The sequence below is a fragment of the Rhododendron vialii genome, chromosome 7a, assembly GCF_030253575.1.
Source record: "Rhododendron vialii isolate Sample 1 chromosome 7a, ASM3025357v1".
Classification (NCBI taxonomy): domain Eukaryota; kingdom Viridiplantae; phylum Streptophyta; class Magnoliopsida; order Ericales; family Ericaceae; genus Rhododendron; species Rhododendron vialii.
In genome coordinates, this window is record NC_080563.1 from 263452 (window position 1) to 287204 (window position 23753).

Consider the following 23753-nt stretch of genomic DNA (forward strand, 5'->3'; position numbering starts at 1 on the left):
TTGCTATCAGTCAGTCTAGCTAGTAGTAGGTGATCATATACTATATCGAAGTTGGTAATTAATTAGTCGACACACGTGGAATTCAATTCAATTCAATTCGCCCACCATGCACCATCTCGATCTCCTCCTCCATATATATCTCTAGCTATATAGCAAGCAGATGAAGGTGGCATGCATAATTATTTATATCCCACAAATTAATGCATGTGACACACTCTGATTTTCGTAATAGTAGTAATAAATAATGGACGCATGCATTTTCGCAATAGTAGTAATCTTAGCTAGATAGTAGTGATTCTCCCACTAAGATAAGAAAAGGGATATCAGACCAATTAATATCAAACACGTATGAAGCAACTTTTTAAGTACTACTCCTACCAATAATATTAAGAAACCCTGGAGGCCAGAGCTAGCTAGCGAGTGCTTTGCTTTGGATTAATCATGGTTTTCCACGAAAATACTCGAGGCTTTGGAATCATTCTTTGGAAGGAATATTCATGTTTTCCACAAAATACTCGATCGAAGAATCCTCATGTTTTATTAAGTGTACTACTACTCCTACAATTAATTAATATAATAAGAAGAATATATGTCTGTATATAACATTTATGTCCCATGCCATCATGTCAGTACATTGCTGAAAGTGAAACACAAGGACTTTCAAGTGCATGTGCCGCTAATCATCATAACCGGGGGCCGGGGTTACTTCTTCGTGAAATACAATCATCAGCGCACCTCTTAATTTGATCAGAAAATGACTCCCACCCCACCCCAACCCAACCCAACCCAAGGGGATGCCAGCTGCCTTGTTACCTAGTGCTATATCACTATACTAGTACTAGATAGTGCAATTAATTGTTTGTTAACTTCCAGTGATCATTTTTGGCAGGACGTGCAAATTTTTGTCCAATGCTGGCTGGCTGGCTGACATCAAAGCTGATTTTAAGGTAAGGAGATCGAGTAGAGAGCAGTCAGCAGAGGAGGATAGCACTCCCTAATCTCTAAACTTGTCTTTTTATAGTTCTCATTTTACCACTTACGGCCATCCCAAACAATGAAATTATGTTGATAGAGCAGAAGTACCCCGCCCCTGCTTTAAGAATAATAAAAGTGCTCTTGTATTGTTAAGCTAGCTTATATTAATTTACTTTCTTCTGAATCTTTCTTACAGCAGGGGTGTAGCACTAGTACTCTACTTGCCAATAAAGGCCACAGCATTCAGTTCACTGCAACCAAAACTTTCTCCGAGGAATAAGACTGACAGGCCTTCCTGTACCATAGCCCATCAAATTATAGTTTTATTTTTTTCACAATTCTTATTTTCCCTGTCCTTGTTTTTCGTGTCCTTGAATCTGTCAGATGTCGGAGTTCACATAGTCATTGTTTGGCAGCGGCTATTAATCATTTCATGAATCTCTAAGAACCTTTCCAACTGTAAAACATTGAAGTCTAAAAGGGAAAAAAAAAATCATAATTTCACAGAAAAACACTTCCTCAGCAGTAGTAATCGAAGGGTTGCTTTGCTGTTCGTCATGACATTTTGGAACCTAATTTCTTGAAAAGGAGGGTCGATCTCCATTTCAATAACGAAACGGTGGAGTTAAATCGAAACCATAAATCGAAGTGTGGTAGCCACTGTAAGTTTGCATATGCATGCTACGAGAACGTTTCATTCAAGACAACACAAATATAAGAATCCGGACACAAGTAGTAATAAATTCCAAAATCACAACTGCACCAGCAACTGGATATAGGACAGGGAAGGCACACAATGAAGTTTTCATAAGACACAATACCACTTCATGGATAGCAACAATAGTTATCACACAAAATGCATTTTGGTCCAAAGCCCAAACAACACAAGTGACCAACTTAACTCACTGGTCTTTTTTGGTAAATTGTCGCAAAGCAAATGCTAATCCCACGATCAACAGGGGTACCAAAAATTGCAGTATCTTAGCCAGGATTCCAGGAGACTGGTTAGAAGCGGACGATGCTTTTGAAGGTAGTTTGTAATACTCTCTTGCCGGAATAGTGGAGCTATCAACCTCACCAACCAAGTACTTGCTCATCATCTCTCTTGCAGAATCACTGTGGCCCACATCTTCAAAATCATCTGTTGCATCTTTCCCTGCAAAAAACCACTCATATTTGATATAGGTTTAAATATTTGCGTTGACGAAAAAATGCTGGCCAAGTATATAGCCATATAATTTTACCAGTTGCTGTTATCAAGACTTCATCTCCTCCAGGATGATCATCCAAGAATGAGGTTACGTCATACACCTAAAACAGAGGTTTACGACTGCCAGTCAACAAAAGGTGGGAAAATTTTGACCACTGGCTACTTAAGCGGAGCCTTTTGTTACTTGTCTAAACTTCAATAGTTAACCAGCTATATACAGCTGAGAATAAAGGTATCCTTTTTCACAGTTTCACTACTACTTTTCTATCTGTTTTTGGAGGGAATGGTTCTTTTAACTTATTGGTACATATAAGAAGTAGAAACAGCAGAGGATGGACTAAACCCTCCTATCAACCTATCACTAACATATCAGCAATCAACAGTCCACTAACTTAATTGGCCATTGTATCATGCCAGTTAGCATCTCTCACTACATGTGCCATCGTGTTGCAATTGCACCTGTGTAAAACAAACCTTGAATCTTCCATCAACAGCTGCATCTGCATTGTTCATGAGATCTATCACCTGCTCTAAGTTGATTCAACAAGTCCATCTGTTAAGAATATGTTGATAAACAGTAGACGGCCAGCAATTGAACTTCTGTGGGATAGGGTGATTGAAGAGCGATAGGGTCCAAGGGGAATCGAAATCCAGAAGGTAACAAAGGTAGTCCAGAATCCCCAAACCATACACAAAGAGTTGTCTTTTCATTACTTTGGATACGCCATGAACAATTTTCCCATCGATATTTTGAAGTATGATACCCAAAATTGCAGGTTCTTTAAAATTAATTTCTCGCACTTTGGACTTTTGTGGCCTAAAAAAGGGAGGTGATAATTCCACAACAGTATTTGTTAGGGACGCGACAGTATTTGTTAGGGACACGACAAATTCCACGGACTGACTATTGTACCCTCCTCAGTCAAAACGAAGCAACCCAATCCTCCTCATCAAAACAACTCACTTTCCCTCTTTGCCTTCTCTCTTTCCTCTTTCTCTTGGCTTACGATCAGAAAATAAAAATCGTCGCCATCAGGCAACAATACTCAATCCTCATTTCTCTCACTCCAATTTCTCTACTCGCCTTCCTGAATTTCTCCGTCCCCTCTTTAATTCCTTCACTACAAGACCCATGTCTCTCTCTCTCTCTCTCTCTAGAAATTAACCACTGTCGCCCCATCCAACCCCCTTCAATCGCATCTTAATTTCCAACTTAATTTCCAACGCAGGTACCATTCGGAATCTTCTGTATATTTAAAATTTAGACTCAAAGTGGTAACATAATTTTATAGAAAGAAAATGAATCTTTTTAATCAATAATAAGAAATGAAGAGGATCTCCCATTTTCTCTGTTCTCTCTGCTCTCTCCACCCTTGGTGTGATGTTTGCAGACCACCCCTTTTTCACTTGATAAAAGTAACTAATGGGTATGGATGTGTTGCTTATTCAAAGTACACTGTTGTCATATGGGCAAAGGAAGTCATTGATCTTGATCTAGTGATCTTATGCGGCGACGAAGAGGCTGGGTTTGTTGACTCCTATGTGGGTTTCAAAAGAATGCTGAGGCCCCATTCTGCTTTCTCCCAAAACCTTTTTTTCCAAAAAGAAGGTAATTTCAAACTCAAATATAACGAAAATGAAAAATAATTTTTTAATTTTTTTTGCACCATTTAAAAGATCTCAATGAGATCTATCAAACAAGATCCATGTTGGTAGGAAAATTATTTGCGTCAACACATGATTTTTGACCTTGAAATTACCTTCTTTTTCCCAAAACCTTCTTTTTTAAAAAGTGGAACACCGCCTGAGATTGATTCAATTCAAGCATATTAATATTCAGATTTGAGGCATTCCCAATGGTTGCCTCCGGCGACCAATCCACAAAATCAATTGGAGGTAAAGAGGGTCAGAGGAGACAGGAGAGTAGAGAGGGAAGCGGCACAAGTGGGTCTTTTACGTCTACAAATCTGTAGTGACGAGGAGGATTGGGTTGCTTCGTTTTGACTGAGAAGGGTACAATAGTCAGTCCATGGAATTTGTCGTGTCCTAACAAATAATGTCGTGGAATTATCACCTCCCCCTAAAGAATCCTAAAAGTTTCATTCCAGGTTCTTTTAAAAATTGTTCTTTGTTCTATTTGTCTTGAAAATTGTGAAAAAGAAAAGTAGAATCAATGAGAAATCTTCAAGGAACAAGTACAGCAGTACTTAAGATGATATTCATCCCATCAATCATACAAACTGGTATGCGGGGCACTGCATTAAAATGAAAACGCTTTCACTATATGCTATAGATTCCAAGACTGAATAGAAAACTAAAGGAAAACGAAGAAGGAAAACTTGAATAAAATTAGTATCTCACTGCTTCAATTACTTCAAATTCCTCAATGGCTTTTCGAAGAAAAGATGCACTATTTGAACTAGTTACACATCAAAGAAGCCGGTGTATAACTTGTCCATCATAATACACGAAAATGTGATAACAATATGAACTCCTAGTTTCTAGTCTGGAGAAAATCAATTAGATTACCCCAATTAAAACACATGATGTAAAGTCAAAGTTTTGTCAACTTGGAAAACAGAACGGAATATTATTACTACTTACTACTGGAGTAAGGCCACGTGGTGCTCTGGGGGCCTTCTCCACCACACATTTGTGTGGGCTCCACCACCAAGTCCGTGTGATGTAAAAGGCCCGTGAAGCGACATATGGCGGTGCTCCAAGAGCACTAAATAATCATTCCCAACAAACATGAAAACTAAGCACCAAATCATGATCTGTCACAAATGAATAAGTGGCTTTGTGTACCATGAAAAATCCATTGATTTAGCATAGCTGCATAGGATTGATCATTCCTTTGCCTTATCTCTGACTTCCCCCTACCACTAGAGGCTATTCCTGATAGAGAGAGCACCACAATTTAAAGGCCATCCAGAACCAAATAGATCGATTTTGTATTCTGAAGAAAGACCAGAGAATGCATTCGGAAGCTTCACGTTATGCTGGAGCTTTACCGTAGTGCTACCCGGGTTAGATATTTACAATGTGATCTCATCCCAGGGTTAATGACATTATTTCTCAAATTCTACTACTTATAAGTGCAATCTAAATTTTTCACGAGAGCACTTAGACAATTCAGTTCGTGTGCAGGGAAGTCTGCTGGTAGGAATTCCTCGGGGCATATTACAGTTTTTCAACAAGGGGGTGGAAGTTTTAAAATTAGATATTCAAAGCATACTAAAAGATGTATAGTAATTTTTTTTATTTTTTTTTAGAAGAAAAGTGGAGTGTGATAATCATATCTCAATTGATTATATATGCTAGGGCTCCTCTTTTTTTTTTCCTTCAGAACTAGACCAATCATGCTGCTAAGATTAAATTTTGTTAACTGATTAAAAGAATTGAGTTGACCGAATCAGACTGATTTCCGGGTTGCCATGAAGACTTCACTCAGTTCTTGCTTAAATAAGTAGTGATAAACAAATAATATTCCCACCCACGTGATTCAAAAAAGAAATCCAATCCGAAAAGATACTAATTTTGCAGCAAATCATGAATCTTGGCAATGCACAAACAGGAAAACCAGATGACGAGTAATATTCGATCGACAGAAATAGAGTGAAAGTAAAAAGAGAGAGAGGAGACCTTTCCAGAGATGATAAGCCAACAATCCCCTTTATGGTTGTGCTTTGCAACCTCCTCAAATGGATGAACTACTTCTAGATTTGAAGTCATCTCTCTCTTCGATTAAAACTGCTCACCACCAAACCAATCTATCTATCGCCACCACAAACAAATACAGAGAGATCCACAAACATTATTGTCAGATTCGAAATTTGAAGGCTGTAATAAATAATAAGATCAAATTAACAAGGACAGTGATTCGGAGATACCAAGAGAAAAGTTCTGTAGAACTCGAGAGAGAGAGAGAGAGAGACAGCCTCTATCGAACTGCTGTCGGCAGAAAGTCAAACCTATTTTTAGTCCCTCCAAGTTTCCATATTATGCTATTAAGGCCTTCTATTCTCAGATATTTACTTTTTGACCCCTATCGAAAAGACTGGTTCATGACATTACTGAAGCCACTAATTTTCATGCAACAAATTCTTTATCACACAAAACAATGCCAAAACAATTTCCGAACAAATTAGTGTACAAAACAGATACTGATCTCATAGTTCATTGGTTCATATACAAGAAAATCGAAGAAGACACACACTTCTGGTTAAGAAACCAGAGACTCGGGACTTCTTCACAGCTTAGATTATAGCATCTGCATCAAAAAGAAAAGAAAAAGACACATTAGTCTACGTAGCAGTAGATGATAATGACCACTTGAAAATGTGACATACATTGGATCTTCAAAACTAACAATGTATATATTTGATTTTCGAGGAATTCGACCCTGCAAGACCTTATCTTAAGGAGGTAAGTCTTTTGGCTGTTGTCTACTTCATGCCAACCCTACCAGATTCCTTGGGGTGAATATGGAATTCAAATTACCACTACCTTGATAAAATTAAAAGATCGAAGACATCTAGGATAGAATACCGTTAGTAATTCGAAGAAGGGGAAACCGTGCTGTTCATTGAGCTAGTAGTACGTAGGCAGTACGCATTTTATCTGACCACCGCCCTCCCCTTTGTGATCTTGATTATGAACAGCTTTTGCTTCAAGTGCGTCTGGATGGATCTTCCTCGATCGTCAGCATCCTTCTCATCAACTACAGTTACAGAAATGGAAATTAATTACGTAATTGTTAGCTGACGTATGTCCAACCTCTTAGGAACATCTCCTTCAACGAAATTAATTGAAACACATCACCACAAATTGACTCGTGTCAAGAATTAAGTAGTACTGCAAATATTGCATTATTTTCTTTTAAATCGCAATTTGCTCTTTACATTAAGTAGACCTAGCTAACATAAAAGAGGCATAGTGAGCAAGGAAAACAGATATTACAAAGAGAGATATTAAAAAAAAGAAAAGAAAAAGACATGCATGGACGGACTCACTTGATTCAGTTTAGTATCCTCTCTGACACGGGGGATGAGCTTCTTGCCAAACCAGAGTCCTTTTTTTACTCTTAAAATCAATCGTATGGTTGTTATTCGTAACATTCTTCTTGTGATAACTGATATCTAGATTGTGGTTGGTGCGATCTGAATTTGTGTCGTTGATCCCATCAGAATCAGTTGTTCTCTCTTTTTTCTTCTTCATCTTGTTCCCCTTTTCACCCCCTGAGTCCCATGCCATCCAACTTAATTCGCATGACATTTTCAGTTCATTTTTATTCTGGGCAATTTTGCCATAACAGGAGCCACAATATCCAAATGTTGCGAACAGTACCAGGGGATCAAGTTCTAATTCTTTACACTCTTTCGAGTCATAATTCTCATGATCATCATATAAGAACTCCTGATCATAGTCTTCTTCACCACTACTTAATTAATTCTTGTTTTTCTACAACTACTTTGACTTTTTTTTTTTCTCATCAAAATCGCTCACTGGATCAAACCCAAATGTGCCAATAGTGAGAATGCCATCCCTCCAACCTTCGAACCCATTTGCCAGTTTGACATTTTCGAGTAGCACATGTGTTTCTGTTTAAATATTGGTAACCAACTCAGCCACCTTCTACATATATTTTCACTACACACATCCGCACAAGGTCACAACATTTGTGTACCCAAAAATGTTGGCAATATTGGTAACGGTGACACTGTAAAAAAAGAAGAGAAAAACAACTATAGAAATTAGAAATAGAATGATGGGACCCACTTTGTTTGGTTGTCAATTTTGAGATTAAAAGTTCTATAGATTTGCATATTTTTTCGTCTTTAGTAAATTTTTTTAACATTTTAACAAACTCTTTTACTTTTTGAATAGAGGTACGCTGTGTACATCCATAAAGTACTATAAAATAAGTAAAAAATTTTGAAAAAAAATCACTAAAGACGAAAAAAAACGGATGACGAAACAATCAAAATTTTTGGAAAAATTATTTCTGAGAGGAGAACTAAACAAAAGTGATTCATAATTCTTGATTTCATCACTTTAGAGCAAAATACTCAACCATGGCCCCAGCAAAAAATCTCGCAAGACCATTGATTTGGAATTGAGAATGTAATTAAACCAAACCATTGTCAAATTCCCAACCTAGAATCCTTAATAAATCCCTAGGTCCCAAAACTTTTCCATGCGTTAAGCTCCTGGCTGCGAAGCATCGGCACTTCTAGAGACCACCGTATCTTTGTTGGAACTCCAGGGACATGCGACACACCGGGAACACATAACGTGGTGTGTTCATTAAATTTTAATTTTTGGGGACACTGCAGGATGATTATTATTAATTTTGAAAGCTTTTTCGGGGTAAAATATGTAAAACTTTGCAAGTATTATGCCAAAAGTCAACTATAAGACATGTGTATAGGCATACACCACCGTTTGCTAATGCCTTTGATAGGTGTCCTAATCTAATATTTGGTGGTTGCATTGTACGTTTGTATCTATGTCTGTGCCCCCGTCATGTCCGTGTCCATACCATGCTACATAGCTCTCCTCTCAACACAGTTTTCAAAATGATGTCCGTTGATTGTTTAACATAGGCCTTCCTAGCCCTTCCACCACCACCCCCAACCCCCGCCCTCCCCCCCTCTCCTTTTTTTTTTTTTTTTGGTGATTCGTCACCTATTAGGCGGTGTTTGATTAACATAAACAAGTCAGTTGATTTGAGATAAACAAGTCATGGGTAAATTCTACCGAACACTCAAATATGCGGGGGCTCACATTCCTAAGAGCGGTGGTGCATACCAGTTTTTCTGTCTAAGTAGAAGCATCCGCGTGGGGTATCAAGTTTTAAATAAATTTAGCAATGCATGTAACTTGACAAAAGAACAATTTATTTCTTAGCTCCGAAATGTCTAACATATTCCAGGCTCACCAAACATAATGAAGCTGGCCATGGACCTTGATCTTCAGTTACCTTCCATGATAGAGGAAAGCAAAACACTGAAGAATCCATATCCATGTCCCTTTTACCATAACTCTACATAATATCACTCACATTATCCCATTATTGTAGTACATGAAAGTGAAATCAATACCCTTACTTCCCCTATCTTTTTTCTTCTTCTTTCTCTCTGTAATTGTATTAGCCGTTTGTGCGGTCCTTGATGTGTATTCCATGGCCTCCACCACCATTGGGCTTTCTAGAAAGGGAGAGGTGGACCCCAGGGTCATGGTGAGTACAAGAACTATTGAAGAGAATCGAATTGTTCACACCCTGCACGTTGCTGTTCATAAAGGCCTTCAATGGAGGTGACGAAATTGGCGCCATAGTTTTGTCACTTTTGTCCTTGCTCTTTATCCTTCCTTCTTCGTTACTGCTATTGCTGCCATCACTTCCTAATTTTCCACCACCTCTCGAACCTTTGGGGTCGCCTTTCATGTGAAGGCCAGGAGGGTTTCCGCCACCAAACTCATGTTTTTTTTGGGAATTAGGGGTAGGGCCTAACTCCATGATCGCACCTTTGTTTTCACCTGCAATTGTGATGACCCTCATCCCAAACTCTTCAGAATCAGATAGCTTCTTGTAATGGTCGTGTTCTTTTGCTTTGTTGTCTCTTGTTAGGTCTTGCTTCCGATTCATGGCAATTCCAGGGATTTTCTTCCCGCTGACATACACCTTCGGTGTAGTTCCAATGGTTTCTTGGACCAGAATAGTTTTCTGCTCAGCTTCTGGAGGAATGTTGGCATGGTGTTCCGTGTCAGACTTGAATTGGGCTGGGGGTAATGTTAGTGGAGATGGTGGGTGAGCGAGGGGATGGATCTGTGGAGATGGGACCTTAGGGGGTGGAGATGGGGCTTTTGGTTGAGTTAATTCGCCAATTTTGGGGAAGCGTGTTTGGGTTGGCACCCAAGCAGTCGTGATGGCTGTGGGGGCAACGACGGGTATGGGGGAAGGAGGTGCTGGTGCTGCTGGGGATGGCGACAATGGTTTTGTTGGCAGAGGAGATGAAGGAACATAGCTGGCTCTTGGTTTTGGAGAGGGGGGCAATGAAGAGGGTGCAATTTGAAGAGTTGTTGAAGTTGGTGGTGATGATTTTGGGGAAGGAGTGGATGCTTTGATGATAGGTGATGTTAGAACAGATGGTGTTGTGGCTACGGGAGGTGGTGGTGATGGTGGTGCCACGACAGCCCGTGGTGGTGCTGGAACAATGGGGGAAGGAGGTGGTGCAGTTGGCTGCCGTGGTTCGGGTGGTGGTGGGGCAGTTGCTTGGGTCGCTCGCTGTGGAGATGGTGGCACAGGTCGCTGTGGAGATGGTGGCACAGGTGCTTGGGTCGTTGGCTGCGGAGATGGTGGGGTAGGTGCTTGAGGTGCTGAGGGTGGAGGAGGCGGTGAGATAGGTTCTTGAGGTGGTGGTGGCTGAGTTACTGGTGTAATAAATGTTGGGGTTACTATGGGCCGGACAAATGTTGGCCTTGGCTGGGGAGCCGGTGGGCCAGCAGATGGAGCTGGTGGTGGAGCAGGAGCAGGGGTGGGGGCAGAGGCTGGACGAGCCATTGACGCTAACCGGAACCATGGGCGAGCTGGGGGTTGCTGGCTTGCCATGATTTCTTAAAATTGTAGAGGGTATTTCAGGCTACAAAAGTACTTGTGTATATGTGTATCTCGGAACAACAAATATAGAAATGAGCACTTGAAGTTGAATGAAAGGCTGTTGTATGATCCTATATATATAGCTTTGAGGGTTATGATCATCTACCAGGCATCATGAATCATGCCTATATGCACACACAGTCACAGGGAGAGAGAGAGAGAGAGAGAGAGAGAGGAATGGGGGAGAATCTGATTCAGTAAAGCACATGCTGCTCTAATCAAAAGCCAAAAAATTCAGTCACCTGGCAAGATAGGTATCAACAACAAATCAGCTGGGGTCGTTCTTTAGAAAAATGGGAAGCGTAAAGGAGTGCCCTTTTGGCCGCATCTTAATGCATTGGCCTTCAGCAGAAGTTCTTTTCTTTAATTCTGTTTCAACATGTATGAGACATTAAAAGCATCCAAACCTCTGCAGAAGCGAAAGAAAGAAAATTTGTCTCTGTTTGGGAACCTACGGTCATTCTGCTGGCACATCAATCAATATGCTACTCGAATACTGAAATGGAACTACTGCCCTCTTGGCGGCGCACAATCTCTTTGTTTTGATGGTAATTAGAGAGAGATGCGGAGCAATACGTGTGTTAACAGCACAAACAAACACTTTGCCATGATGAGAGATGCTTGAATTGGCATTCACTAAAGGGATTTGTGGTACCGTTGTTGTCTATATATGCCTTGCTTCTGACTTTTACTTGTTGAAAGAAATGATGCTCTCTGCCCTCCACTTTTCTTTTCATTTGTTTGCCTTTAGCATTTACAAGTACTAGTAACTTGAATACCCTGGCTACCAAACAGAGGCTGATCAGATGATCCTATTCGGGCCTTTGGGGAAGTTCAATTCTGGATTATTTTGTAGGGAAAATGACGGCCCAGGACGTGTTTTGATAATTAATACTCTTCAATGACAAGTTAAGAATATTTGTTAATGCTGAAAATGTCCTTGGCAGGTATTAATTATCAAAAAACGTCCATGGCCGTCATTTTCCCTATTTTGTAATACAGCACACTGGACCAATGCTTTTGAAAATTCCCTTGGCTCTTTCTTTCTATTGCACTCTCTGTGTTGTATTCGAAAAGTTGTGAGGGATTCTTTCTTAATTTATTTATTTATTCTTTCTTTCTTTGATAGGACTAAGAAGAATATCAGAAATGCAGAAAGCGGAGATTCTTATTACCCTGAATGAGAAGAAAAGAATTTAAATGCAAAACCCCAAACATACTACTCAAAATCTTTTTTATTCTTCTTAAGCAGCTGATTGTAATTGTCATGACAGGGATTTGTTTTGTATTTATGGGATATTTGTATACAGTTACCAATGGTCTTTGATTCTCTGCATCGAGCATCTTGCGTGTCTATCGTAACATGTAAGTGTAGCAAGGACCCACTGCTGCCATCTTCAATGTTGCATTGTGGAGTACATGCAAGGGGGGAAAAATGGACACAGCGGCTATTTCTGCAGCCTCTCACATCTATATATGTGTAGGTTCCACTTCATGTGAGATGAGGAGCGCTACATATTACTCCTACCTTGTATTGAAAATTTTCTCCTACAAGTGGCTGTTGCAATGTTTGAACTAGAGCCTGTTTATTATTATTATTATTAGAGCCTATTGATTATTGTGATTTGGCAATAACTATGGCTCAGGGATCATTTACTGATAGATAAATTGCTATCTTTGCTGTGGAAAAATTCTTGATGTATTTGCATCTTCCAATTTATTTTAATGGGGGAAATTTGACCGTCCATGATTTTCAATCACTCATCAAAACAAATACAGTAAAGATAGTCACTTTATGGATTTATTTATTTAGATCCACAACTGACATAGAACGAGGATTCATTCAGATGTCAGCCCACAAAAATAAATTTTTGGGCCGAGTACAATGGGCTTCAACAACCAGCCTGGCTTGTGACAACAGCATGCCCAGAACTTCTTTATACAAATTAAGTTACTTGGCTCAGTACTTCATCTCTTCCCTAGAGAATGGAGTTTAGCCGGCATCAAAGCCAGAGTCATGTCCATGCGCAACCCTGTTTCTCGTCGTCACAGCTTCTCACTGCCTCCACGGCCGAAAGCCCTCGTCCAACAACTGACTGCCGATGTCAGTAGGAAACTTATGTTTATATAGATATGTTTGATGTTTTAATTACAGAAAGGGCCCTTTGGACTTTGTATAATATAATTAATTAGCAATCCAACTTTGATAAACTCCACACTTTGATCACGAACTTCTTTAAACTCCTATTTTTATCCAACGTCTCAAACAATGAGCTCGATTAATTACAAACAAAATAGGTGGTGGCCTAGCCCAAGTGGAATGGTATTCCCCTGCCCCACGCTCATCCAGGGTTCAAACCCTGCCCCCTCCCTCAACCCCCAATTATGTAATGTAGTGTAGGAATTAACGAATGACAAAAAAAAACCTATAAACAAAATAAAAGCAAAATAACTATCAAGCAACGAATATAAATGGCTAACAAGTGTAAGTTTGGAGGGACAAAATATTGATATTTCGGCACTTATCAATTGCCTCACTAAAAACATCATGTAAGGTACGAGCACTGTTGGCACGGATACCATTGTGAAGTAACATCAACTCTGAAATAATCAAATTTGTAGACAAATATTTGTTCAAAGACGAAACTAAAACTCTCGAAAAAATGAGCAAAACTCTTAGAGATCAAATGACATGCAAGTCTTTGACCTGAAGAGACAAAAGAAAAACAAAACAAAGAGACAAGTATAGAAGCCTTCCCCTCTCACCGCCGTACAACGGTGTGAAACCCTAGAAAGGGAGGGAAAGAGAGAAGAAAGATCTTGGTGGCTGCTAGAGTTTTGAGGGAGAGAGAGATTAGTTGGGAAGATAAGGAATATAATTCACACCTTTGAGGAAATAGAAAGAAGATTTGCACTTAAGTTCCTCCATAATACTACTTAGTTTTTATTTAGATTCTTCCCCACCAATATCTCTAATTGGGAGAGAGAGAGAGAGAGAGAGAGAGAGAGAGAGAGAGAGAGAGAGAGAGAGAGAGAGAGATTTGTGTATACAATGATACATATAGTTTTTCAAATGTGTTAAAAGAGAGAGAGAGAGAGAGAGAGAGAGAGAGAGAGAGAGAGAGAGAGATTTGTGTATACAATGATACATACACTACTACAAAAATAGATAAAGATCTCGGTCATTTGGTGTGATCTTTCATTTTTAATCTCGCGTTCAAAACCGTGGTCTATCAAGGTGTAACTAAAAGTCCATATATTTTTAACCACGTGATAAAAATCGTGATTAAAACTCATTAAAATCGTGACTAAAAAGTAAAAATTGTAATTAAAAATGACAAAACCGTAACCTTTAACAACTTTATATCTCAGTTTTATTATATAACCGTGGTTGTTTAGAGAGAAGTAATATCAGTTTTTGGAAAAACCGAGGTTAAAAGTGGCGATTTCCTAATAGAAAAAATCCCATTCTATTTCTCTTGTGGGGTTTTGAACCCAAGTCTATTGAGTTTTGCATAGAAACCTCAACCAACTGCACCACACACAGTTTTGAATATATAATTGAAATATTTAATATATAACATATGCATTTAACATTAAAATATATTTCGAACGTCATTTTGAACCTTTAAATATTAAATTTAGCGATTTTGATGAACATGAAAGTTGTAGCCCTTCGTATTATTGTTCAAACCCAATTTGAACTATCTCAATCGGAATTCTGAGTATAGAGTTATACTCAAAATACATTTGGCGATAAAATGCAACTTTCATAAATTTTGTCATCAAAGGTACCGATTAAGCAACGAAAAATATTTTCATTGCCGAATGTGCCCCATTTGGCAACGAAATCTTTTTTGTAGAATGGTTGAGAGTGAGAGAGACGAACGAGAATAGTGGACGAAATTTTGAAAGTCGATTGTGACATTTATTTCGTTGTATCGCACATGGAGTCTATTAAGGGGTAAGCGGTCTTCAACTTTTCCTATACAAGAATTTTCATCTCAATCCAAACTAAAAAAAATGTGATGTATTCTCTAACTTACGATCTCAGTTTTTAGATGACTGAGATTAAGGGTTCTTTTTATCTCAGTTTTTCCTAAATGAGATATATTCTTTCATATATAATCTCAATTATTCAAAAACGAGATTTATTCTTTAAGTTACAATCTCACTTTTATATTACTGAGATTAAAAAATCTTTCCATCTCAGTTTTTTTCGAAATGAGATATATTCTTTCATAAATAATCTCAGTTTTTCGAAAATGAGATCTATTCTTTAAGTTACAATCTCACTTTTTAGATTACCAAGATTAAAAATTCTTTTCATCTCAGTTTTTTCATATAACTGAGATTAAAATTATAGTCCATAACATTTTATTACTCTTTTTCAAAAAGTGAGATCTTAATTTTTGAACCGTGATCTTTATACTATTTTGTAGTAGTGATATAGTTTTTCAAATGTGGTAAAAGTACACTTTTAACTAGGCTTAAATAAACACGCACAAGTGTTTCATTTACTATTTTATCAGGGAAGAGGTGGTAGGCAAGAATGAAGACTAAAATAGGTCATGAGTACGTATCAAATTTTTTATTCGTCTAATAAACACCTAAAATTGATGGTCTTGTCTACTTCTTCATTCTTTTCCAGTTAATTTGTTGTCAACATTTTGTTAAAAGTAATGGCTAGCAAATAAGAAGGAAAAAAACAAAAAAAAAGTGGTGGCCGTTAGGATTTTCGTTGTGTGGTCTCACCATATGGAGTACTAATCGAGTATATATATTAGTTGGCTTATAGCCACAAGAACCACCACATTACTATCGATCGACCATTCTTTTTAGCAATTTTGTTTTCAAAGTAAGAAGATTCCCGGATGGATGCATATGCTTTCTAGTTTCTACCTCCTCCTCCTCCTCCTCCTCCTTTTTCGAGGAAACCTAATTCTTCTTTGTATACATCAATATTTTTTTTTGTAGGAAACAAAACAGTGTCTAGGTATGCAAAGTAGTATATTAGACTTACATATGTATATATATATAATAATACTCTCAGAATTGGTAATTAATGATCAATATTTATGATGAAATTAAGAACACGCGTCAAGAAGGGACCACACTCTAGGTAAGCTAGGACTATAGAAATACCATAAGGTAGATGGCAGCAGTAGGTAACATTCTTCTTTTCCATCCAAAAATGTTAGTTTCTCTTATCCGTTATCTCAGAAGCTAACTTAATCTGGAAAGGGTCTTTCAAGATATTACTATACCAATCTACGTGCCTCCCCTAGGCCTTCTAATTCTAATTAAATCCCCTTTATTTTTGGATCTAGAATTCACATCAAGTCGGAACTAGAAGCGGATGTCAACAATATATTATGTGCCCACGGAAATAGTACTAATTTTCAAGTTTAACAAACATGAACACTCTCACAAAAACATATAGTATAAAATTAAGGATAAAGAAACATGAACCCTTGCATAACACAATTGGCTCAAAAGCGATGCATTGATTTGCTATTCATTATAAGAACTAGTTATGCGGGATCGTAAACACTTTACAAAGCTCGACATTAACAATCACTTTATAACAATCCGTGTTTACTAGTTAACTCTTGATAAGTAGTGCCTTTGAGTTTCCTAACAGCCACACAACTTGCGTCCCGTCTATCAGGTGGTACTCTCCTCCTTTTTTGTAATCACTGTTTGAATCTCGATCTAAAAGTTAGCCTATCAAGTCTCAACCATCTTGCTCCCTAAAAATACCAAAAATCGGCTAGCTATGTGAAGGCATGAAGCATTTTTAAACATGCATATATTATACAAACAAACAAAGCCTAATTAAGTATAGATGTCGATCATCTCAACCACGGGATTTTTTTTTTTTTTTTTGATCAGTTCAACCACGGAAATATGAGAGGCTCACATTACTAGTAAGATGTGGAATTGAAAAAATACTTACCAATTAAAAACAACTTAAAATATTAGTATGTGGCTCAAAAGCAGCGGCCTGAGATTGCACCCCAAAAGTCCTATTCCATCACAAATAAAACCAACTGGGCTAGCTAGGCTATATATTGTCTAATATTCTTCCACAATAAATGGTTTAATCGTCATAATATACGTTAGCGAAATTGAAATGTAAAAGTATGTATGTATGTATATATATATATATATATATATATATATATATATATATGTATATGTATAAACAACTACTAGTGGACAATTAAGCTATATCTATCTAAAAGTCTTTCCTTTTCTTTCTTCTTTTGTTAATTTGGCTTCGTTTGAGAAAAAATTCCCGCAAGTACTCTTGTTAATTAAATCTTCAATTCATTTTCTATATATCATTAGTCCTGTGCAAAAAACCCGCCTACCCCCGGACCCGACCCGACCCGACCCGAAGGGTCTCAGACGGGTCGAACATGCGATTCAGACAAGTGCGGGTTCAATTTCTGTTAAAAATCATATTTCGGTTCGGGGTCCGGGGTGGTGCGTTTCTTACCCGACCCGACCAAACCCGACAAATTCATAAAAATTAATTCGGTTTTTGGTCAAACCCGACCAGACATTAAAAAATAGGGCTCGCTAACGGTTCTTACTACTTGTTCGGTTCAGTTTGCGGGCCAATAATTTTGTTACCCGACATGTCGGGTCGGGGCAGGGGTCAAATCCGACCCGTCCAACCCATGCACACCCCTAATAGCATACAAGAACATCTTCAACTGGATCTCTAGCTTGTTGCTTTTAATGAATATGCTCCGTTGTTGCAAGCTCCAGCTCTGCGTGGTCAATAATATTGATCCAACTGTATTACTGTAAGCAGAGATTTGTCTTTCGCGACCTAACCCCCCACCAAATTTTGAATTCAGAATACTTAGGGTTTTCAGCTAGCTCAACTGTGCTGCCCACTTCAACGACCTCTTGGCGTAAAACCCATGTTCCAAACCTCCGGCCCATTACCAGGTACCAATATATATATCACCCCCTTAATTAATTACCATCTGAGTTTTTAGCAGTAACGTATCTAATTAGCCTTTCCGGTTCCTCTACCATCGGATCTCTTCCATGTTTGCCGTTTGTTGGTTACTCGTCTGGTGATGGGATCAAATGTACGGCTTTGGGTGCGTAGCTTTTTGTGCATGATTGGATCACCGGAGTTGAAGATTTTGTTGGTGGATGATGATGGCGAGGTTTTTTCATTTTATTGTTGGTTTGCGATCTTTTGTTTATTCTTCTTCCTTTTGTGGAGGTTTTTCTCTTCAATTTCTTGCCATGGGCCTTTCTCTCGACTGGATTTCTCCCAATTCATGGGTTGTTTTTTGTTTTTGCAGGTTTGGGGTATAGTCTGTGGGATGAATCTCCGCCGTCTTGATTAATTGGTCCTTTGTCTAAGGACGAGTTTTCATCTTGATGTAATCTTTCGTTGGAGTTATAATATCATCTGTTTATCTTTTGGAAAAATAATCATTCTACCACCACAACCAACTACACACCCACACTCACAATAGAGGTAGAGCCCACACACACTACACACTCAGTGGGTGACCCACCCATAATGTGAGTGTGGATATGTATTTGGGTGTGTAGTTAAGTGTGGCGTTAGAATTATTGTTTGGCAAAGGCTTGTGTACCGAGATCCCAAAAACAAAATTTTCTTCATTTCCTTTGAAATCCAGTACGCCAATTTACATTACATTTTTTTTATATAACTAAGTAGGTGTGCTGTCAGCTTTTATGCACCTCAATTAATTCTTGGACTTGAAGTTACATTACATTGTTATCAAGCACATTGGATTGGCCACATGTATATGTATCTTTTTATTGTTAATTAAGACCAATGGAGGATGAGATACCAAATTATAACAAAATGTTAACCAAATCGAATACCCAATATTTGTTTGGGTCTTGTTTTCCAATTGATTCAAGAAGAAGAAGAAGTCTTTTGCTTGATTTTGTTAGTTTTCCTCTTTTATGGATTTCTCTTTAATACCAAAAATTTAAGATTTAACATTAAGGCCTAGTTTTCCAAAATAAGCCCCAACCTTTTCTTGTTTTGTCCGTATTCAATTTTTTTCGCATTTGTTGGTTTTGCATCAAAATTTTGTGGATTAGGTTTGTCTTGATAAGAAGAATTAGAAAAGTAAAAATTATGACTTTTACTCTCTCTCTCTTTTTTACCCAAAAATATCCAGTTTTTAGCCCTTTTAGCAACAAAATAAAAATAAAAATGCTAACACTTGGATATTTTTTTTAAAAAACTAGGGTAAAAATGATAAGTTTTTATGTTTTCGATTCCTCTGGTCGAAATGAATTAATAATTCACAAAAAAAATAAATACAAAAAAATAAAAAATTGAATAAGAACAAAACAAAAAAGGGCTGGGGCTTATTTTGGAAAAGAGAACAAATAAGAAAATCAAGTTGATAGCAAAATCCATGTTTAACGCCTAACGCCTAAAAATGCTACAAAAGTCATGAGAAGTTTTTAGGTACGGGCGTGGTTCTCCGTCAACGATCTCAACCATTCAAACATGTTTTGAATTATCCGAATTTTAAAAAGAGAAAAAGAGGAAAGAGAGTGGTGAGGTGAGGGGGAAAATATATCTGAACCGTCCAAAATACATTTAGACAATTGAAATGACTGACGGATCACAGGTACCGCTACGTAATATCTACTTGGCACCCAAAAAATTCTCATACACATGTCATAACATGATGACAACGACTAGCAATTTGTAGGAGTAGCTTTTTATTTATTTATTTTAGGCTTGTAAAATTAAATTAAAATTTGGCGACCATGCAAATTAATGGGAAATCTAAGTGGAAGAAGTTATGATGAAATTGAGACGACATACGATGGAGTATATGTTTTAGAATTGCGACAGAGAATATGCCTAACACCATATACTCCTATACTTTAATAATACTAATTCCGAATCGAGAAATTGGAATATGATGGATCTTAAATACTATATAGGAATACTAGTGGTTCGGAGTAGCAAATTGTAAGACGATGATATCTTGTCTTCTTTATATATAAAAAATATATATATACCGTACACGTCAAATCGTTAACTTTTTGGATCAACCTACCTAGGCTAGAAGTGCCTTTGCCAGCTTTCAATACAGTAACCCAGTAAAAGTACCGTGCTAATCCCGCGTAGGCTGCGTGTTCTTTAATTAATTATATTATGACGTCCGTCCGTCCGTCAGACTCTCTTAATCATTTGATTAATTAGTTTTAGTAGTTGCTGGCAATGGCTTTTGTGTACGGCAACAACTTGGAAGAAATTGAACAGCTAGTAGGAGTAGGATATTCCTTTCCTTTTTCACGAGAGCTAAATCGTGGGCCCAACGTCGGTTCGAATTGGACACGTACGCCTCCAATCCAAACTAGGACTACTACTACAGTCAGATACATAGATGCCTGAAATAAATAAATAAAGACTCCAATTTAATTGGTGGGAAATAGTTTTAAAAATTATTATGCATATGCGTTTTTTATTAGATTTTTTATCATCAAAAAAAATAATAATAATTTCTCTGAAGAATGTAAAGAGAGTATATGAATGACCATGCAAATTCATGACTCCTCACATAAGATTTTTTTTTTTTTTTTTCTGGTCAAGCGGAATATCAAATTAGATTATGAAATGGAGTACCACATTAGGGTTACACACAAAGTCATTAGGTCCATAGCATAAACAAAATACTTATAGTTAATCTAACACTTGTCTGATATTCAGGTTATCTCTAAGAAAAAATCTTCTCATTGAGATGGGTATGTCCATAACAAAATTCTCTCACATAAGGTCTTTCACCCTTATATATGTACGTACATGAATACAGTAAATACGTACATGAATATTTTACCTAGACTAGCTACTACGTACTTAAGTTACATAATACGTGAATGACACCCGCCCGTTCTTGCCTCATGAATGTGTTTTCTACTATTCAATTAGTATTCTCTTTTCATTCAACTTTACTTTCCACATATATATGCATTGTCTTGTTTTTAATAAACTACTGTAATTGTCTTCCACAAATTTGAAACGTAGCTAGCCCAAATTAAATTTTTACTTGTAGTAGTAGAGATTTTATTGTTTCACAAAATAGCGCACAAACATTGCAAGTTACGATTTGTCGAGCTGGTTTAACTTAAAATTATAATCCTACTTGTGCATGTTCTCAAATTAAATTAGATTTTCATGTATAAATTGATAAAATACGAGTGACATATATATATATATATATAGTATCCCCATATATACTTGTAATGAACTTAAAATTTTGTGATTTTGGGTTGGTGTTTGGGTATTGCGGATTTTCTCGTCTGGATGGAGCTTTTTGCGGGTCTTTTAGGGGGTTGAGTTTGGATAGCTTTATGGTTATATCTTGGGTTTATGGTGGATTAGTTTTTTTGTATCAATGTTGATCTGGCGTGGGGCTTTGGAATCGATTTAGGTTGTTTTTAGCTTGTTTTTTTCGTCAACAATGTTTTGTTTTTGTTTTTTTAGGTTGTTTTCTTGTTGTAATGCCGTCTAGCTTCATGTCCCTGTAATCTTTGCATTCTTTGTCTAAAAATTAATAAAATCTTTTTTGTTGTTAAAAAAAAAAAAGAACTCAAAATTTCAGGTGTGAAAGAAGAAATTTGCCGCTTGCTTTGAATCCGTAGGGTTCTCTAAAACCTCTCGAACCCCTAAAATAATATTTTAAAATTTATCGGTATTTTTTTGGATTTTCTGAGACCCGAAATGGGCCCCACATAAGATGTAGTGTAACTATGTAGTATAAAAAGGTAGTGTACCTATCTTTAGTGATTATATATAGCCTCCCTTGACAACTTCTATACCTGTTTATTATATCATGAAGTTGAACCAACCCGCCGGTACCAATATATTTATAGAGCAAGGTTCGCAATTAACCTAACTCGATTGAAATGGTCATCATTGTTCAATTATTTATAATGTTTCAAAATATCTTATGAATTTTTAACATCGTATGATTGTTCGACCGAGTAGACATTATCTCTCCATTTGGCGCACCCCGTGACCTTAACTTTAGCTAATTCATTCTTCATCAATCACCCATAAGTCCAAGTTGCGGTCAAAAAATGATAGTCATCTTTGGTGTCAATTTAAGAGAAATTTTGATCTTATAAAATCTGCCACATCATGTAGACAAATACATTTGCATTGAATAATGAGATAAGTTTAATCAAATGATTCGAATTAATATTGGATCAAAATGACACCAAATCGGCACATCAATATTATTATTATTATTTTTTATTTACATTGTAGCAAGTGGCAAAAGTAACTTGGACAAGAAGGAATTGAATTGCTCTTAGGCCCCATTCCAGAATTCAAAAAAAATTCTTATTTTTTAAAAAGATAATTTCAAGCTCAAAAATGAGGGGCTTATTGAAATCTAAAAATATGCACTATGGATCTTATTTGAAAGATCTCATTGAGATCTTTTATACGATGCAAAAAAAATTGAAAATTTATTTTTCATTTATATTATTTTTGAGTTTGAAAATGTGAAATAAACTGTTTATTTTTTAAAAAAATTTCTGGAACGGGGCCTTAATTCTTTTGACAGTAATTATTTTTCTATGGAGTCTGCGATCAACTTTTTCTCTTTTTGTCTTCTACTTTTATTCCTTTTTCTTTCTCTCGTCGGGGATGGTGCATGTCGGGTTTGAGTAGCAACTCCAATGCCCATACCGGCCCTACGGACTTCCGAACCTAATTAAACTTCGGCCACAAGAGTTCGTCTTTTCGTCCCTCCCATCCCGATTGGGGATGACGATGTGAATCGAACCGATGGGTACTCAAATTATAATCGAAGTTTTTCTTGAACCATAACCGAAATTTCCCCTGTGGATATGGGTATGGTTGAGCCCATTGATAAACGAACGGGTAGCGGTTCAGTTATGGTTTAATTGTTATCCGAACCGAACCGAAATACTAAAATTACATGAATACCCTTTATATATATAGATACACACACGTGTAGCAGCATCAATGTTTAGGGTTTCAAAATTTCATTTGAGTCATTCACTCCCCTTCACTGCCGCACCTCTCTCTCTCTCTCTATGGGGAACCAGATTCTTTTGGCTAGTGTAAGGAACACCTTTCAGCTGCCCTTGGGTAATCAGATCTATGGTGAAAACTTGGTCACCTGCCCTCTCTTTCTCTCCTCTTCTATCTCATCGGATAAAGTAGATCTCTAGTTTCCATGGTTTCGATTTCGATTTATGAAATCTTGTTTTATTAAATTGATTTCAACTGATTTGGATATGAGATGTATGGATTGTTCCTTTGAGATTCAGCTTTTTGGTTGATTGTGATTCACATCTTGTTTTAGAAACCATTAAAGTGAAGAACAAATGCCATTGGGTGTTTTTTATTGTTGTTCATTTGGATGGTCAAAGAATCAGTATTTTTTGGTTGATTTTTTTATCAATTTTTTTTGTTTTGCAATCTTTGATGTGGTTATCCGTTCGGTTCAGAGAATACCCGAAACCTATATGGATCGGTTATGGGGTAACTGTTCTCCACCTGTTTGGTTATAGGGGTGAATTTGGGTAAGTGGGGATTTTTGGGTATCGGGTACAGATATCCGCCCCGCTGCCATCCCTCGATGGGATAAACAAATTTTGCATAGTTGAAGGGATAAGTGTAAAGACCCGAATTGGAGGGCGGTGTTGTACACAACAAATCATCGTCATTCCGGTCTCGCTCCGATGATCGGAAACGTTCGCTTTAGAGAGCTCGTCGAGTAGAACAAGTGTACCAAAAATTAGCTCGATCGGATATCATTAAGTGCCTTATCTGAATTTTGTTATCTTGTAACGATTAGACCTGAAACACCAGATAAAATCCAATTTTTTTTG

At 37.4% G+C, this 23753-nt stretch overlaps 2 protein-coding genes and 1 long non-coding RNA gene across 4 annotated transcripts; 1 reads left to right on the forward strand and 2 right to left on the reverse strand.

Moving 5' to 3' along the window:
• Positions 1-1642: 1642 nt before the first annotated feature.
• On the reverse strand, positions 1643-6204 carry LOC131333038 (cytochrome b5-like). Of its 2 annotated transcripts, none has more exons than XM_058367341.1 (4): positions 6079-6204; positions 5831-5962; positions 2220-2286; positions 1643-2131 (listed from the first exon to the last, which is right to left on the reverse strand). In XM_058367341.1, exons 2-4 carry the CDS (start codon positions 5918-5920, stop codon positions 1878-1880), a joined length of 411 nt encoding a protein of 136 aa, XP_058223324.1. In that variant the 5' UTR covers positions 5921-5962; positions 6079-6204; the 3' UTR covers positions 1643-1877. The 2 variants fall into 2 exon arrangements, with proteins under 2 accessions (XP_058223324.1, XP_058223325.1); XM_058367342.1 differs by having other exon boundaries at positions 5831-5958; positions 6079-6142.
• Positions 6205-9070: 2866 nt separating this feature from the next.
• LOC131333861 (uncharacterized) lies at positions 9071-10799 on the reverse strand. The gene is made up of 2 exons (XM_058368648.1): positions 10556-10799; positions 9071-10495 (listed from the first exon to the last, which is right to left on the reverse strand). The coding sequence occupies exons 1-2, from the start codon at positions 10797-10799 to the stop codon at positions 9339-9341; spliced, it is 1401 nt and encodes a 466-aa protein (XP_058224631.1). The 3' UTR covers positions 9071-9338.
• On the forward strand, positions 10363-10895 carry LOC131333862 (uncharacterized). Its single transcript, XR_009201944.1, has 2 exons — positions 10363-10495; positions 10556-10895. It is a non-coding gene; the product is annotated as an uncharacterized LOC131333862 (long non-coding RNA).
• Positions 10896-23753: the final 12858 nt, after the last annotated feature.

Bases quoted from the DNA above. Each gene is read 5' to 3' on its own strand.
- LOC131333038 (XM_058367341.1), bottom strand. From the start codon at position 5,920: ATGACTTCAAATCTAGAAGTAGTTCATCCATTTGAGGAGGTTGCAAAG. The intron at 2,287-5,830 runs GTCTCCTCTCTC...CCTCTGTTTTAG, and splicing joins GGCTTATCATCTCTGGAAAG to GTGTATGACGTAACCTCATT. The intron at 2,132-2,219 runs GTAAAATTATAT...GGTTTTTTGCAG, and splicing joins AGTCTTGATAACAGCAACTG to GGAAAGATGCAACAGATGAT.
- LOC131333861 (XM_058368648.1), bottom strand. From the start codon at position 10,799: ATGGCAAGCCAGCAACCCCCAGCTCGCCCATGGTTCCGGTTAGCGTCA. The intron at 10,496-10,555 runs CTACCCCACCAT...CTCCACAGCGAC, and splicing joins ACCCTCAGCACCTCAAGCAC to CTGTGCCACCATCTCCACAG.